We start from the raw sequence: 13354 nt of genomic DNA, 5'->3' as shown, positions 1-13354 counted from the left end.
TGCACTTCAAAGGGACACGCAAGATATTCATTAGAAACTTGTGAAATATTACCATGAAATCACAATGATAACATTTGACTCTGTCCATCAGTAGTTCTGAATCATCTACACAGACAAGTTTTGTCAATCGAGGTCTCGCATGATTTCAATCCCTGAAAAAAAAGGTTGCCTGATTGGCATGCATAGTACAGACATCACTAGTGCTACCTGGAAGACTTCTATCTTCTCTCCTCCTCCCTCCCAAAAGGGCACCAGTATAAATCCCAGTTATCTTAATATTCTAAATTCACCTTTTGCTGCATAGTCAGCTGCATATATTTAAAGTAATTCTCTGCTCAAAACCTCAAAGTAGCCTAGGAGTAAAAACCTGTGAACTCACCACCAACAAAAGATTAAAAAAAGAAGTGGGATTCAGTTTCTATCAAAAACAAAAGTACGCCTCACTTCTGGGGTTCTCTATTATTTTCCCAAAGACATTTAAACAGAATTATTCTACTATTCTAGTCTAGTATTAGATCACAGTCAAAAATCTCAGCTTTGAGGAAAACCCCTCACATTTTACACTGATTTGAACTGCCAGTAGCTTTAAGCACCCAAATAATTTTAAGTTTTCCATTTAAAGACTGTTCTGTGGTTCTAGAAAGACGAGTTATGCATCGTTGTTCACATACAAAAAGACAGTCTAACAGATGTAAACTATTTATTGAATATTTGCCACCAATATTGTTAAATACATAATCTTGCAGTTTTCCGCTTTCAAGTTAAAATGTCAGAAACAGAACACCAAATATTTACAATTCTTATAAGGAATGTTACATAATGACACATTAAGGCGTAAATTCTTTTGGCTTATAATTCTGAAAAGAATGATAATAGCAAAAAGTGATGCAAAATCTTCATTGTGAGATTATGATTAAGCTACAATGTTTTACAAAAATATGGTGTAAGATGGCAATAATCCCATTCAAAATCCTGCATTAGGCCCCTCAAGAGGGGCTGATAATTTATACAGTCAAAACTTTAAAATTTACATATAAAGGTACCCTATCCACCATTGAAAAGTACAACTCTCAACATATACAGTTTTCAGGCCACAGTTTTGAAGGTCTGGAGTATCAAGTTGGTTTGATGAATTAGTCGGTTGGCACTTATGAACACATTTATTGCCCTGTTGAAAGAGAAAGATATTGCTTTAGGCAGTTTTAGAAGCATGGCATTCAATAAATACAGCGTTAAGTTTGGGCAGCTGAATATATTGGCATCTAGGCACCACAAACTGGAAGCATATTGATGTTCTACCATATCGTGATCTACCTGAAGCTTACTGCTGGCAAACAGATACACTTATTTGCATAGCTAATCCTATGTTTATTGGCAGGAACTTAAAGACCTTGGCTCTCCATCATCACGGACATCTCAATCATTTAATTCTGGGGTTTTAGCTAACTAAGAAAAAAAAGTGGAGCAGATGATCATTAAACACCTGCTCTTTTCAAAGCTGAACACTTTGTCCCCTAGTAATTTCAGAATTCGCAACTCTTTCCTCAAGAAATACTATGCATGTACACATGGAAGCAACATGCTATTTTAGTTATCTTTTTGTTAAGAAAGAAGTATGGAGTCACTGAGTTTCTGCTCAGTAAGGACATCTGTGAGCATGACTATTTTGCTTAGTGCTGTTACTTTTGGTGAGAGCAGGGTATCTTATTCAACATGCAGTTCAGACAAATTTAAATTACTTCTGATTCTGCAAGGATATAAAATACAAGCCTCATCTGGGATTTCTTGCAATAGTGTTAACACCTAACACACTTAAAGCTTATGCCCACACTATAAAGCACAGCATTCACTTCACACAGGGCTAAACAAAGCTGGTGTCTGTCAGTATGGTTGGGGTATATGCACCACACAACCATTTTCACCATTTTATCAGTCAAATAGTTGTTTTCTAATCAACTGAGACTGTTTAGACCTAGGTCATGCGAAAACTTATCTACACATGTGTTCAGTAATCATAAAGCTACTAAGGTCTAAACTTCTCATTTTGGCATCATATCATAACCAAATTTAGCCTCAATTTCAATAAGAAGGGGGTGACGGGAGTAGAAGAATGCTTTGATAGGAGCAAGGTAGTGTTCATAGCTGGTCTCAAGACTTCTCTCTCCTTCACTAATGCACCATCCCCTGGGTGCTCTTAGTCTTTGCCAAGCTCAACAAGACCAGACAAGAAAGTTAGTTCTCATCTTTAAAACAGCAGCATATAGAACACTTTGGCACTGTCAAAATCTGAAGGGGATACAGTCATCATCTGAAACAGTCACTGCACTGATGACTTCAAAACCCAAGGTGAAGACCTGAAAAAAGGCTCAGTTTGAAGGCTAAAATGTTCGAATATAAAAAGATTAATCAGCTGAGTAATTCTAAATACTGCAAAGCACTATAAGGAGCTATAAAGAAAGGACAATAGTAGTGTAAATCAAAGAAAACACTGCATAGATGTTCAGTGTTTGCAAGTGATATTTGAAATAGGTGTATCACTTTTTTTAATAAGACCTTCATAAATTTTTTGTCCTGTATGTACACTGAAAAAAAAACTGCATAAGGCCATGAAATTTAACTTCACAAATTCAAAGCTAATAAGGCACATGGGTGTTGTATGGTGGTGCAGTTAACAGACTTCTCTTTCCTCAAAGGCATTACAAAAGGAATAAAAGTATTTTAAAGTAGTCAGGATGGTCTGAGGACACAAGTGAAGAAAAAAATTAAGCAAATCTTGAAGAAGGTAGCTTATACTCAAAAGCTTGTCTTATTTTCCCCTGTTAGTCAACAACACCTTTCATTACATAAAATGTTTGTACAAAAACATACTTACTTTCCATCTTTGAAATAGGTTTTCAGAGTATCACTGAAACTTTTGGAGTATTTTACAAACTCTTTCTTTTGGTGCTCAAGTGCCTAAGAAAGGAAAACACCAGGAGCAGAGGCTTAGTTCACATATTGCTGAGTACAGTCAGAATCTTGATGTTAAACTGAGAAGACGATTGGCTAACATTATGTATGTATAGGAATTTTAATTTTTTTTTTTTCAGCAGACATACACAGAAATCACCCTCTTCCTACAAAAATGCTGAGACCTACCATACAACAATTCTGTTGTTAAAGTATTACATAGACCACTTAAGCTCTCCTACTTATCCTTTGATCAAAAAGCTATGCTTATACTATTAAAAATATTGTATGAAAAGAGTTATTGCACATACCCGCCGGTTCTGGTATTGGTATTTCTTGAAGACATTATTTACTGTGTCAAGAAGTTCCTTTATTGCACTCGCGATGTCCCTGTTTGGCAATAAAAAGATAGCTGTAATATTCTTCAGCAATCCTATTTAAATGTTGGCATTTAATCTCCTTCTAGTAGTCAAATACTTCTTAAAACAGCCTCTACAGAATGTGTCAGGATGTAGGAAGACCAAACACAAAGAGGTAGACCAGTGACATGGGAATTCAAACTAGGATTGAACTGGAAGGTTAAGTTTGGCCTGGTAACATGGGGCGCTCGTTAAAAATCCTCAACTCTGTCCTCTCATTTATAAGCAAGGATCAGGCTCCTTTCCAATGAGAGCAGTGTTGCTAGCATCTCCTACAGTATTTGAACATTCAGATTTAAATACAAAGTTCAACCCCTCAATCTGCAGAAAAATACATAATACAGCACTTACTTGATTGTCTGAAGAAACCTCACTCTGTCATTGATCTCATCAGGAATCTTACTAAGAATCTGTTTAAGTGCCCGTGCCTTTTCATTAAGATCTTGGAATTCTGGTTCTGGTCTTTCAATCATATACTCTAACAAGGAGAACACATTCATAAATACCATTAGTTTTTCCTTAGGTCTCTAGCGACAGCTAAAAACACTACTTCACAAAATGCAGTATTGCCATGTTACATTCGAAGGTGAACAGCACAAAAATAGCCATGACCAGAAAACTGCAGTGAATACACTCTGCATCAATAAAAACAGAGTGCAACAATAATCTTTATTATTACAAGTTCAAAAGAGAGCCTATCTTATTTTATTTAAGTTACACACTGAAGACACTAATCAAATGCAGTATTAAAATAACTTAAAGCCTACTGTACAGTCCTCTTCTCTGACAGTATAACTACTGGTTCAATTTGAAGCAGAGAAAAAAAAGAGTATCATACTCCATATATGCTTTTTTCTGGTTGTTAGCATTGCAAAAGCTGAACTATGCACCCACATAACCATAGTTCTAAACATTCTTTTTTTTTTTTTCTCTTATGAGTCAAGTACGTTTTTTAGGGAGATTTAACTGCTTCAAAAGAGATATTCAGAAAACACAAATAATTCTTCTACCATGCTGAAAAAAAATTTGTTAAGAAACAAATAACTCCTTCTGAAAATAGACACAGAGAAATGCATGTTCCTAGTTAACAGTGTAATTAAAAACACACTTATTCAACAAATGAGATATTACCTTCTACATCATCAGCTGCCATACGCAGAAGAGACTCTGTGAAGTTCACATCCACACTTTTCTTCTCCAGAATTTTCATGATGATGTCCTGTGTAAGACCTGGATTTTCTTTTTCAGCCTGTATGGCACAGAAAATTTTTATTCTTAAATATGCAAGACCTGAATATTGCGAGCACAAAAGCAGATTTTCATGTAACTTGTTTCATATACTGCAGGACTTTGCTAGAAACTTTAAAAGTCTAATGGCTTTAAACTAGCAGATGACATTGAGAGCCATTGTTCCACTACAACAACCGTATTTCTTAAATTACATCAGTGATTTTGTACAAACAACTTTTCCTATAAGGCTTTCCACTCATTTCAATTTGAATAAGTTTTTAAGGAAATTCTATATTCTATTTCCATAAACACTAAGCTTTGAGACAAAGATATTGTATCCACTGAGATTTAATTCACTCAAACACAGGTGCTGCTCCCCCATCTTCCGCGTGACATTTTATAAAGGTGCATCTTACAAATCACATCATATGCTCAAACATCATCTTGGAATTGCTTTTCAGAAAAAAACCTCAAACTTTTGATTGATGACATAGCTAAGAAAAGCTAAGCTAGACTAACACTGGAAGGATTCAGACTACCTGTGCTGCTACCAAAGAAATATGCTGTGCTGAAAAAGAATGAAGGTGTGTGGTTTTCTTAGCTAGCACTACCATCGCCCCCCATATCAGACATAAGGAAACAAGACAGCTGACTTTTTAGCTTCATCACATTGAAGAATGATTGTTTAAAAGGTAAACTGTATGTAAGTCCTCACCTTAATAAAAGCTGCTCTCAGCGTCTGAGCTGCAGATAGATTTACTCTTTCTAGCTGCAATAAAAGTTTAGAATTATTAGCAATTCTAATGTTATCAGAATAAGACAAGTACTAATGCCTTGCCTGACATAGCATAATGAAAAAGAACTGACAGAAGCATTCAAATTACTGGTCTAATTTGAGGGAGAGATACTATAAAGTTTGATTCAAAGGGAAAGACTTTCTCCCAAAATAAAAACACTAAAACCAAACATGTCACTAGACATATTTTGCATTTATCCAGCCTACAGTAGAAGTCTGGCAGAAGCTTTCGAGAACATCTTGACCATGTCTGATACTCACAGAAAAACAAATATCCTATTCAATTATAACTATTAGCAGTAAAGTTAAAATAAAACAAGCTGTTCATAGGTACATGTTCAACTATACATTCCTTCCTGCCATAGAATGCAGGACCTAGCAGTTTTGCGAAAATCCTCTCTAAAAGGTAAGAAAAAAAGATCGGGACCAAGACAACTAGCAATCTTTGACAAGCATAAAATTGTATTAATGGAAAGAAGGGTAAAATAATGCACAGAAAGAAGATGGTGTTAGACACAACACTTTCCCAGGCAAGATGAGCAACCTGCCACCACGATCGTATTTCCCAATGGAAGGGGGATTATCACATTCTAAAGCAAAACGTAGCTTACCTCATTAAAGACAGGGTACATAACAGCATAGAGAGGCATGGAAACCATAGAAGTGGTCTCTGCTTCATTCTTCATCTCTTCCATTGTCATCCTCATTCAAAGACCCACTTCTCAAGGAAAACACTATAGAAGCAAAAAACTCCTCATTCACTGAAATGTTTCTTCTTTTTCCTCGTTGTGCAAGAATACTTGGAAGAACTTGGAAAATGTATTGTCCTTAGGTTGTGCAAGAAAAAAAACAAACACAAAACCCAAATACAGTTATGAATGCTCACAACTGACAGGTTCTAAACATGAAAAGGCTCAGCACAACATTAGTTTGTCAGTGCCTAGAAACTGGGAATTACTTATGACATGAGTTGAGTAAATACAGAACGACCACTTCATGTAACTTCAAAACCCTAATTGAAATCTAGTAAGTGAACAGCTATTTTAAAGAGCAAGGTATTACCAAAAAAATTTTACTTCACGTTCTTATGGAATTAATTTTCCTGAAAGAAGTGATTTTATTTGATACGGATCACAAAAATCTTGCCCCCACTTGTAAGCAGCAGCATAAGACACCCTACCACTCACATATATAAAAATCTTGACAAGCATTACATGCTGGAAACCCCAAACCCACACAAATGCATTATGACAATTAAAACTACCCATAAATACTCCACATTTTTGCATACGCATCAAGCTGTGATTCTGCTGAAGATCAGTGCCTACTTTCTACCCATTTGAATTCCAAATACCTCTTTGTTTTTTATATAAGCAAAAGTCTTAAGTCATGTTTCCACTCAGGGTGTGTCAACAGCTATGTTAACTCAACGGAAAATTATTGTTCCAGTAACTGAACTGAGGTTTTGGACGTTCTCCACCCAGTCCAGCTCATCACATCCAACATGGAGTGATCATTGCTCAGACTCAGAAATCACGTGGAAAAGAAAAAAGGTCACCCTACATTTCAATAGAAATGTTTTTTTACAGTCTGCTATATTTTCTGTTCATAAGATTTTTTTAAAATATTTTATATAGCATAATTGAGTTTAAAGACCTAAAGTTAGGAACAAAGATACACAGAAAGAGATAAACAGCTTTAAATTTTAGATTGGCTTGGAGTATTTAATGCTCTAGAGGAAGTTTTTTCCTCCTAACAAGCTTCAGACATCAGGCATTTGTATGTTTGTGTACTGATTTTATTGATATTTTAGTAAAAAGTGATTTTTTTTTTTTTAAGAAACAGCAGAAGCTACTACAGTAATCAATATTACTTCCCAATAGTCTGAATAGGTTAAAAAATGCCAAGGTATTTCTCCAAGCTATATTCCTCATTATGGTCTGCAATGGCTAAAAATCCTCAGGCTGTTTAAAGAGAACACTATTTTTTTTTTTGCCTAGGGCAGGTATATAGCAGTTTAGCTATAATGATACAAGTGAAATTTGTTATTGATTGCAGTAAGTGAAGAGAAGAACCTGGATGACTCCAAATACCATGTTTGTCTCATCTGAGCATGTGATTAGGCACAGGAATATACCCTAAAGTGAGAAAACAAGTGAAGAACTAGTCACACTATAGAAACAGCCAACGGTTAAAACATGATTTGAAGGAAAATTAAACATGACTATAGTAACAAGCAACGCGTCTTCTGACATGGACTACTTCTTGCAAAATCTCATCTCCGTTTCTCTTACTGTTCCAACCCTTCAACATGACATATATGAGCAGATTCCTGTAGCCACAGGATAGGATTACTGAGACTTGAAAAATTGTCTGTATAAATGCAGAACGTCCACACGGATAGAGCTGCAAAAATCAGGACTCTCACAATTTTGGATTACTGAGACTTTAAAAATTGTCTGTATAAATACAGAATGTCCACATGGATAGAACTGCAAAAATCAGGACTCTCACAATTTTATCAACTGTCCATAGATATTTTACAGCTGTCAAGAACATGGAAGAATACAAGTGAATATTCATCATTCCTCAAAAAGTTGAATATCTTTAAAGAACTTGTTTCAGAGTTACACAAATTCATGCAAAGTCTACTCACATTGGGGTAGGGAACTTGTCTGAACAAGTTTTCACCCACTACTGCAAGTACAAACTGTCCCATTTATTATATATGCATATTCCCTGCACTAAAGACTCTGGCATGTAAAGGGCAGAGGGGATGGAGAGATTTTTTTTTACTGTTTAATTCTGTGTTTCTGGAAGTTCAGTAGAAATATCTGCTCAGGCAAGATACTATGCTAACAAGCACCACTGAAGACGGCATTCACAGATTAATTTACTGCAAGTTTGTACCTAGAGTACTGTATTCTCAACAGAATAAGTTTTTAAAACAGCTACATCAGGTCATTGAACATCATTCTAGTCTAAGCAAAAGATTTTTGATCACAGGAAGAAGGGCAAAAAAAAGGACGAAATCACCATTAGATGCAATTACTATGTTTTTATGGGCTTGCAGTATCCACAAAGAAAAGGAAATACTAACTGAAATGATGGACTTTTATGATGATGAAAACCTATTACACTGTGGGCTACTATGAAGAACTCATTTTCTCCTGTAGAGCCATAAGCTATTGTTACTAATCCATAGTACAGTTAAACCCCTCATACAAAACCAATTAGACACCATTTATCACCTCTTTACCAGACAAATTCTTCAAACAAAACACAAACCCTTGGATTTACATTACCACCAAGGATACAAGTGTTGTGACCGAAGACAAGAGGTAGATTTAAACATTTATTTCTTGTGTGCATGTATAAGAACACCAAATATTTTTGTTGCTAACATATGAAAAGAAATACATTCAATACATCACAGTCGTCATTCATTATTCCAGAAATCTTCCCATTTTCCAGAAGATACAACACTTGGTAGTGTCTCACACATATCTGACTGCTAATGTTGCCACACTGTTTGTCTTTGCAGCTAGGGATCAACCCCACATCTTTCAGATATAACTGAGATGCACTGCAGTCCTCACTAGTGTTAAACAGCAAGGATAAAAATCCTCACAAAAAAAACCCCACATTTATTTGCATTACAGATAGTTTGTCATAGCTGCACTAAACCACATACGAATACCTTTCAAGAAGGTCTCAATCCTGACTATGGTCCTAAACCCCATGAAAACTGAAGTTGCTGTTCTATTATTTAGAAAAATTATTAGAAAGCCCACTAGCTTTCCAAGTGGCCTGACTAAAGTCAAAGTTTCATGCACATTATCATGCAGCAACAAGTTTTATTCTTCAGTATTTCTTTTGGTGTGTGATAAAAAGCAGCCATCTGCATAACTGCCAAGCTTTATGGCAACGCTGTCTTCCGAAAGTTTAACTTCAGTTCACTACAATCTCAAAAGAGTAGTGTTTGAGAGGAGTTTACCCTAGGTGCACCTGCCAATTGGTTTTTTTACATTCTCAAAAAAATGGGAACAAGATTCCATGAGAGGGTGACTTGTTAGAACAGCACAATGTAGTCACACGGTTCAGAAAATCCTGGCAAATTGCTGCAGGATGCAAAAAAGGTGTTACTTAGCTGGCAAACTTGTTAATTGGTCTGAGGGGAAACACAAGAAGATAGTAGGATATGCTGCCTGGAATAGACAGACTGCCAAATATTAATCTGCTTGCAAGCCTCATCTTTTCTGTTACAGTGATCCCACAGATTCAAATCTGTGTATGTGTACTCAGAAGTCATGCTTCATAGATTTCTAGATTCATAGATTTCTAGGTTGGAAAAGACCTTAGAGATCATCGAGTCCAACCATAAATGCTACATCAGATGAAATCAACCATCAGAGAGAACGTAAAGAATGATACAGGGAATTTAAAGAGAATCTAAATTTGAACACTATGCTAAGATGCCAGCTAATACAATCCTGCTGCTCAGTCTTAAGCCATCCAACACATCAAGCTGTATTCCAGGAGATATACTACCATGGAGTATAAACTTTCTCTGTCAGTACAGATTTTACATTCTAAGCTTCAAGTTTCAGCACTAAAATATTAACCTAGCTACTCGACAAACACAGAGAGAACTGGTCTATTTCAGATAAGGAACAAATCTGGAAGAGTTCTTTGATAGACCTATTCCCCCATATCCATCCAATGACATTTTAATTCACTCAACTCAACTTTATCAGAAAAACACTACATGAAGATAAACTTCCTGTAAGCCAAAAAGGGTAAATAGCAGAAAACACCACACTTCCCAAAGCACACAACTACTGTTATCAGCACCTAAGGTGATAATTTGCTTTCTCTAGTCTGTGTCACTTGCTAACAAACTTTTGGTCATGCACTAAAATCACATAGCAGAACTGCAGAGCTAAATAATCATCACAGAGTGCAATAATCTCCCCCAAATCCACAGGTGCTCCTTGGCCAGCGTGAAAACAAGCAACATGTACACAAAAGAAAGGTGTTTGTTTTACACTATCTTTTGAAACCGTGTTTAAAGAGAAGAGAGCAGTCTCATGATTCCAACTTTGAAAGAGTTTTAAAACAACAGAAACACTAGGTGTCAATTGGCAGATTTCAATCTTCAGTTATGTCATCACTAGATCCACCTATACATTGATGTTGTCTCTATTCCCTTCTCCAGGCTCCATCTACTTTAGATCTGGAAAGCTCTAAGCATCTAGACATTCATACTCTTTCAGAAAAGTACTAGAGAGGAACAAGGCCTGAGGCAGTGATCTACCAAAATGATTATTTCAGTGGTTGGCTTCTAGCAAACATTACAGCTCTATTCCTGCTAGAAAAGACTAGCCTTACTGCCAAGAAGTTCTGCTTCACTTTTTGCAGTGATCTGCGACCCCTGAGTTACCAGAAAAACTAATTTAAGTTCAGGAGGAAAAAGTGAGTGAAGGAAAATAGCAGCATGAATTCCACCCTGAATTCAGAGACAAAGAGCTTGGCTCCTAGTTGTAAGCCTGATGTGCATGGGAGGAGGGAGTTCAGGTAATTTACTAACTACAGCTGTAAATTTTACAGAAGAAAAAGAAAAATCGCACAGTATGCTCTTTTAACTACATGCCTACCCCACACATAGCTTGGTAACTAAGTTTCCCTTGTTAATGGTCATTTAAAAAAAAAAAATCAAAAACCCCACACTCCTTTTCATTGTCAGATGGCAACTTACCCACCAGCACTGCATTTCAATTATAGATTGTAATTATTTCCCATTGTATAATTCAGACTATATGGTACAAAGCTTAAAGGCTTTGTGCTTCAGCTACAAAACTTTCCTTCTTTTAAAAAGTGAGGTGACTTCATGGCAGTGTGGCTGAATTCATTGGAATTGACACACAGATCAGCTGCTATGATAACAATCTCTATATTTTAAAGCCAGTGAAAATAACAAGAAACTTTCAGAAGGTACTCTATTGCACTGATGCCATATTTTACTAACTCTTCACTGAAGAGTTAGTAAAAGGAATGTCACCAGAGAAAAACATTGAAGTTTTAAAAGTATCTTTAAATACCTCTTGCTAAAAGAGAGATGCAGTTTTCAAACACCTCCATGCACATATAAGTGTCACTTACAGTTGGGTTCACTCTGACAAAGCATAACTGCTTGTGCATCCTATTATTGCGAGAGCAATTCGTAGGACTAATTCGGAAACCACGCAAGCTCACAATAAACCCAAGATGTCTATTTTTAGAATCGTATCAACTTATAAAAACGAAATCTAAGCCAACTTCTGAAGTCAGGCTCATAATTAGCTCATATTCTTTTGCAATGCTGAAGTTGAAAATCGAAGTGATTTGGCCTGTCCTAACACACCTCGCTTTCTGCCTGCCTACCATGCGAGAAACTGCAGCGTCCTGCACTGTGCCCCAATTCCACCAGTTAGCAACGTTAAAATCATTATGCTGTATAACTGAACCAGGTCGTGGTTCTTCACATGCATAATCACGACACATCCCTGTTTCTCCTTCTTTCCCCGCCCCCCCCCCCTTGGAGAATGTGAAAGCAAAGCCATTACTCTATCAGAACTTAAGAACTGGGTAAAACCCAGTTTCAAACATACAAATACATTCCAACAAGTACACAAATACCAGAGAACAACTGGTTCCTCTGATAACAGGAACAGCACAAACCTGGCCCAAAGTTTCAGCCATCCACCTGTGCCCCGGCATGTGTGAGTTACAGGAAAGGAGCCCACCGAACTCACCAGTTAAGCGAGCACCTTACTGGGACACCCGAGCATTCAGGGTCTCCCCAGCCTGCTGGGTTACTCGGAGGAGCACAGCCCGGGCTCTCTGCTGTCCCTGACGGGCACTTTGAGGAGCGGGGCGGCCCCGGAGCCGCCGGGTTTGCGGGAAGGAGCCGAGAAGCGTTCTTCCCTCCGCCACCTGACGAGGCACTGACCGCAGCCACCTGACAGCGCTCCGCTCCGGCGTTAGGATGAGCTAAAAATACCGCACATCCGGGCCTGCGCTGCCCGGGCCCGGCCGCCCCCCCCGGGGCTCGCCGGGCAGGGCAGCGCGTGGCGGCCCGGGCCGAGGGGCCCCGAGCCGGGCAGGGCCCCGGTGGCCGCTCCCCCCGCCCCGAAAAGGGGAGGGCCGCAAACCCCCGCGGCACCGGGAGGCGGAAGGCTACGGGAAGGGCAGGGAGAAGGACGAGCCCGCGCCCCGCTACACCCCCGCCTTCAGGCGGGAGGAAACGGGTCGCCCGCCCGGCAGAGCCGGGCTCTCTCCCCAGCAGGGGAGGGAAAGGGACCCTCTCCGCCTTCCCCACACGGCGAGGCCCGAGGCCGCGCTCACCTGCAGCGGGAGCTACCGGCGGCCTCCACTGCTCGTCCGCCCGCCCGCCCCGTCCTCCCCCCAGCGCCCCTCAACTAGGCCCCAATGCTGGAAAGAGTTTTACGCTTTTAACGCGGCGCAGCCCCGAAGGGCGAGGCAGGCCCTGCACAAACACACTAGCGGAGCCCTCCACCCTCCACGCACGCTCGCTCCTCCGCGGGCGCACGCCGAGAAGGGAGAGACGGCAGCAAGGACACGGCGCAGAACCTCACCTGCCCTCAGCCCACGGAGCTCTCGAGTGGGCTTCGCTACCGCGCCGGAAGCGCCCGTAAGGAGGAAGCGTCCGCCGCTGTTACCACAGACCAGGCGTTGTCCGGAACTCAGCGCGGGCCCCTGGGGCTTGTAGTCCGACGCCCGCGACCACAAGCCCCACAATGCCGCGCGGCCCCGGGGGCGGGGACAGGAGGCGGGGCTGGAGGCGGCGGCGTCCAATGGGAGCGCGGGGCCCGGGTGAGGGCGGAGCCTCGGCGGGGCGGGGCGGGGCGCTGAGACTACCCAGGCGTTGGCGGCGGGGGGAGCACAGCCGCGGCAGAGC

The 13354-nt window shown here is 39.7% G+C and overlaps 1 protein-coding gene across 1 annotated transcript; it reads right to left on the bottom strand.

Moving 5' to 3' along the window:
- Positions 1-683: 683 nt before the first annotated feature.
- Positions 684-13143, bottom strand: PDCD10 (programmed cell death 10). The gene is made up of 8 exons (XM_086618060.1): positions 13032-13143; positions 6006-6221; positions 5314-5367; positions 4500-4617; positions 3720-3846; positions 3261-3339; positions 2873-2955; positions 684-1168 (listed from the first exon to the last, which is right to left on the bottom strand). The coding sequence occupies exons 2-8, from the start codon at positions 6099-6101 to the stop codon at positions 1087-1089; spliced, it is 639 nt and encodes a 212-aa protein (XP_086474186.1). The 5' UTR covers positions 6102-6221; positions 13032-13143; the 3' UTR covers positions 684-1086.
- Between the last annotated feature and the right edge of the window lie 211 nt (positions 13144-13354).

Source organism: Tauraco erythrolophus, chromosome 11 (genome assembly GCF_009769465.1).
Source record: "Tauraco erythrolophus isolate bTauEry1 chromosome 11, bTauEry1.pri, whole genome shotgun sequence".
Lineage (NCBI taxonomy): Eukaryota > Metazoa > Chordata > Aves > Musophagiformes > Musophagidae > Tauraco > Tauraco erythrolophus.
Note: the sequence above shows the minus strand (reverse complement) of the source record. Positions and strands in the feature narration are given on the sequence as shown.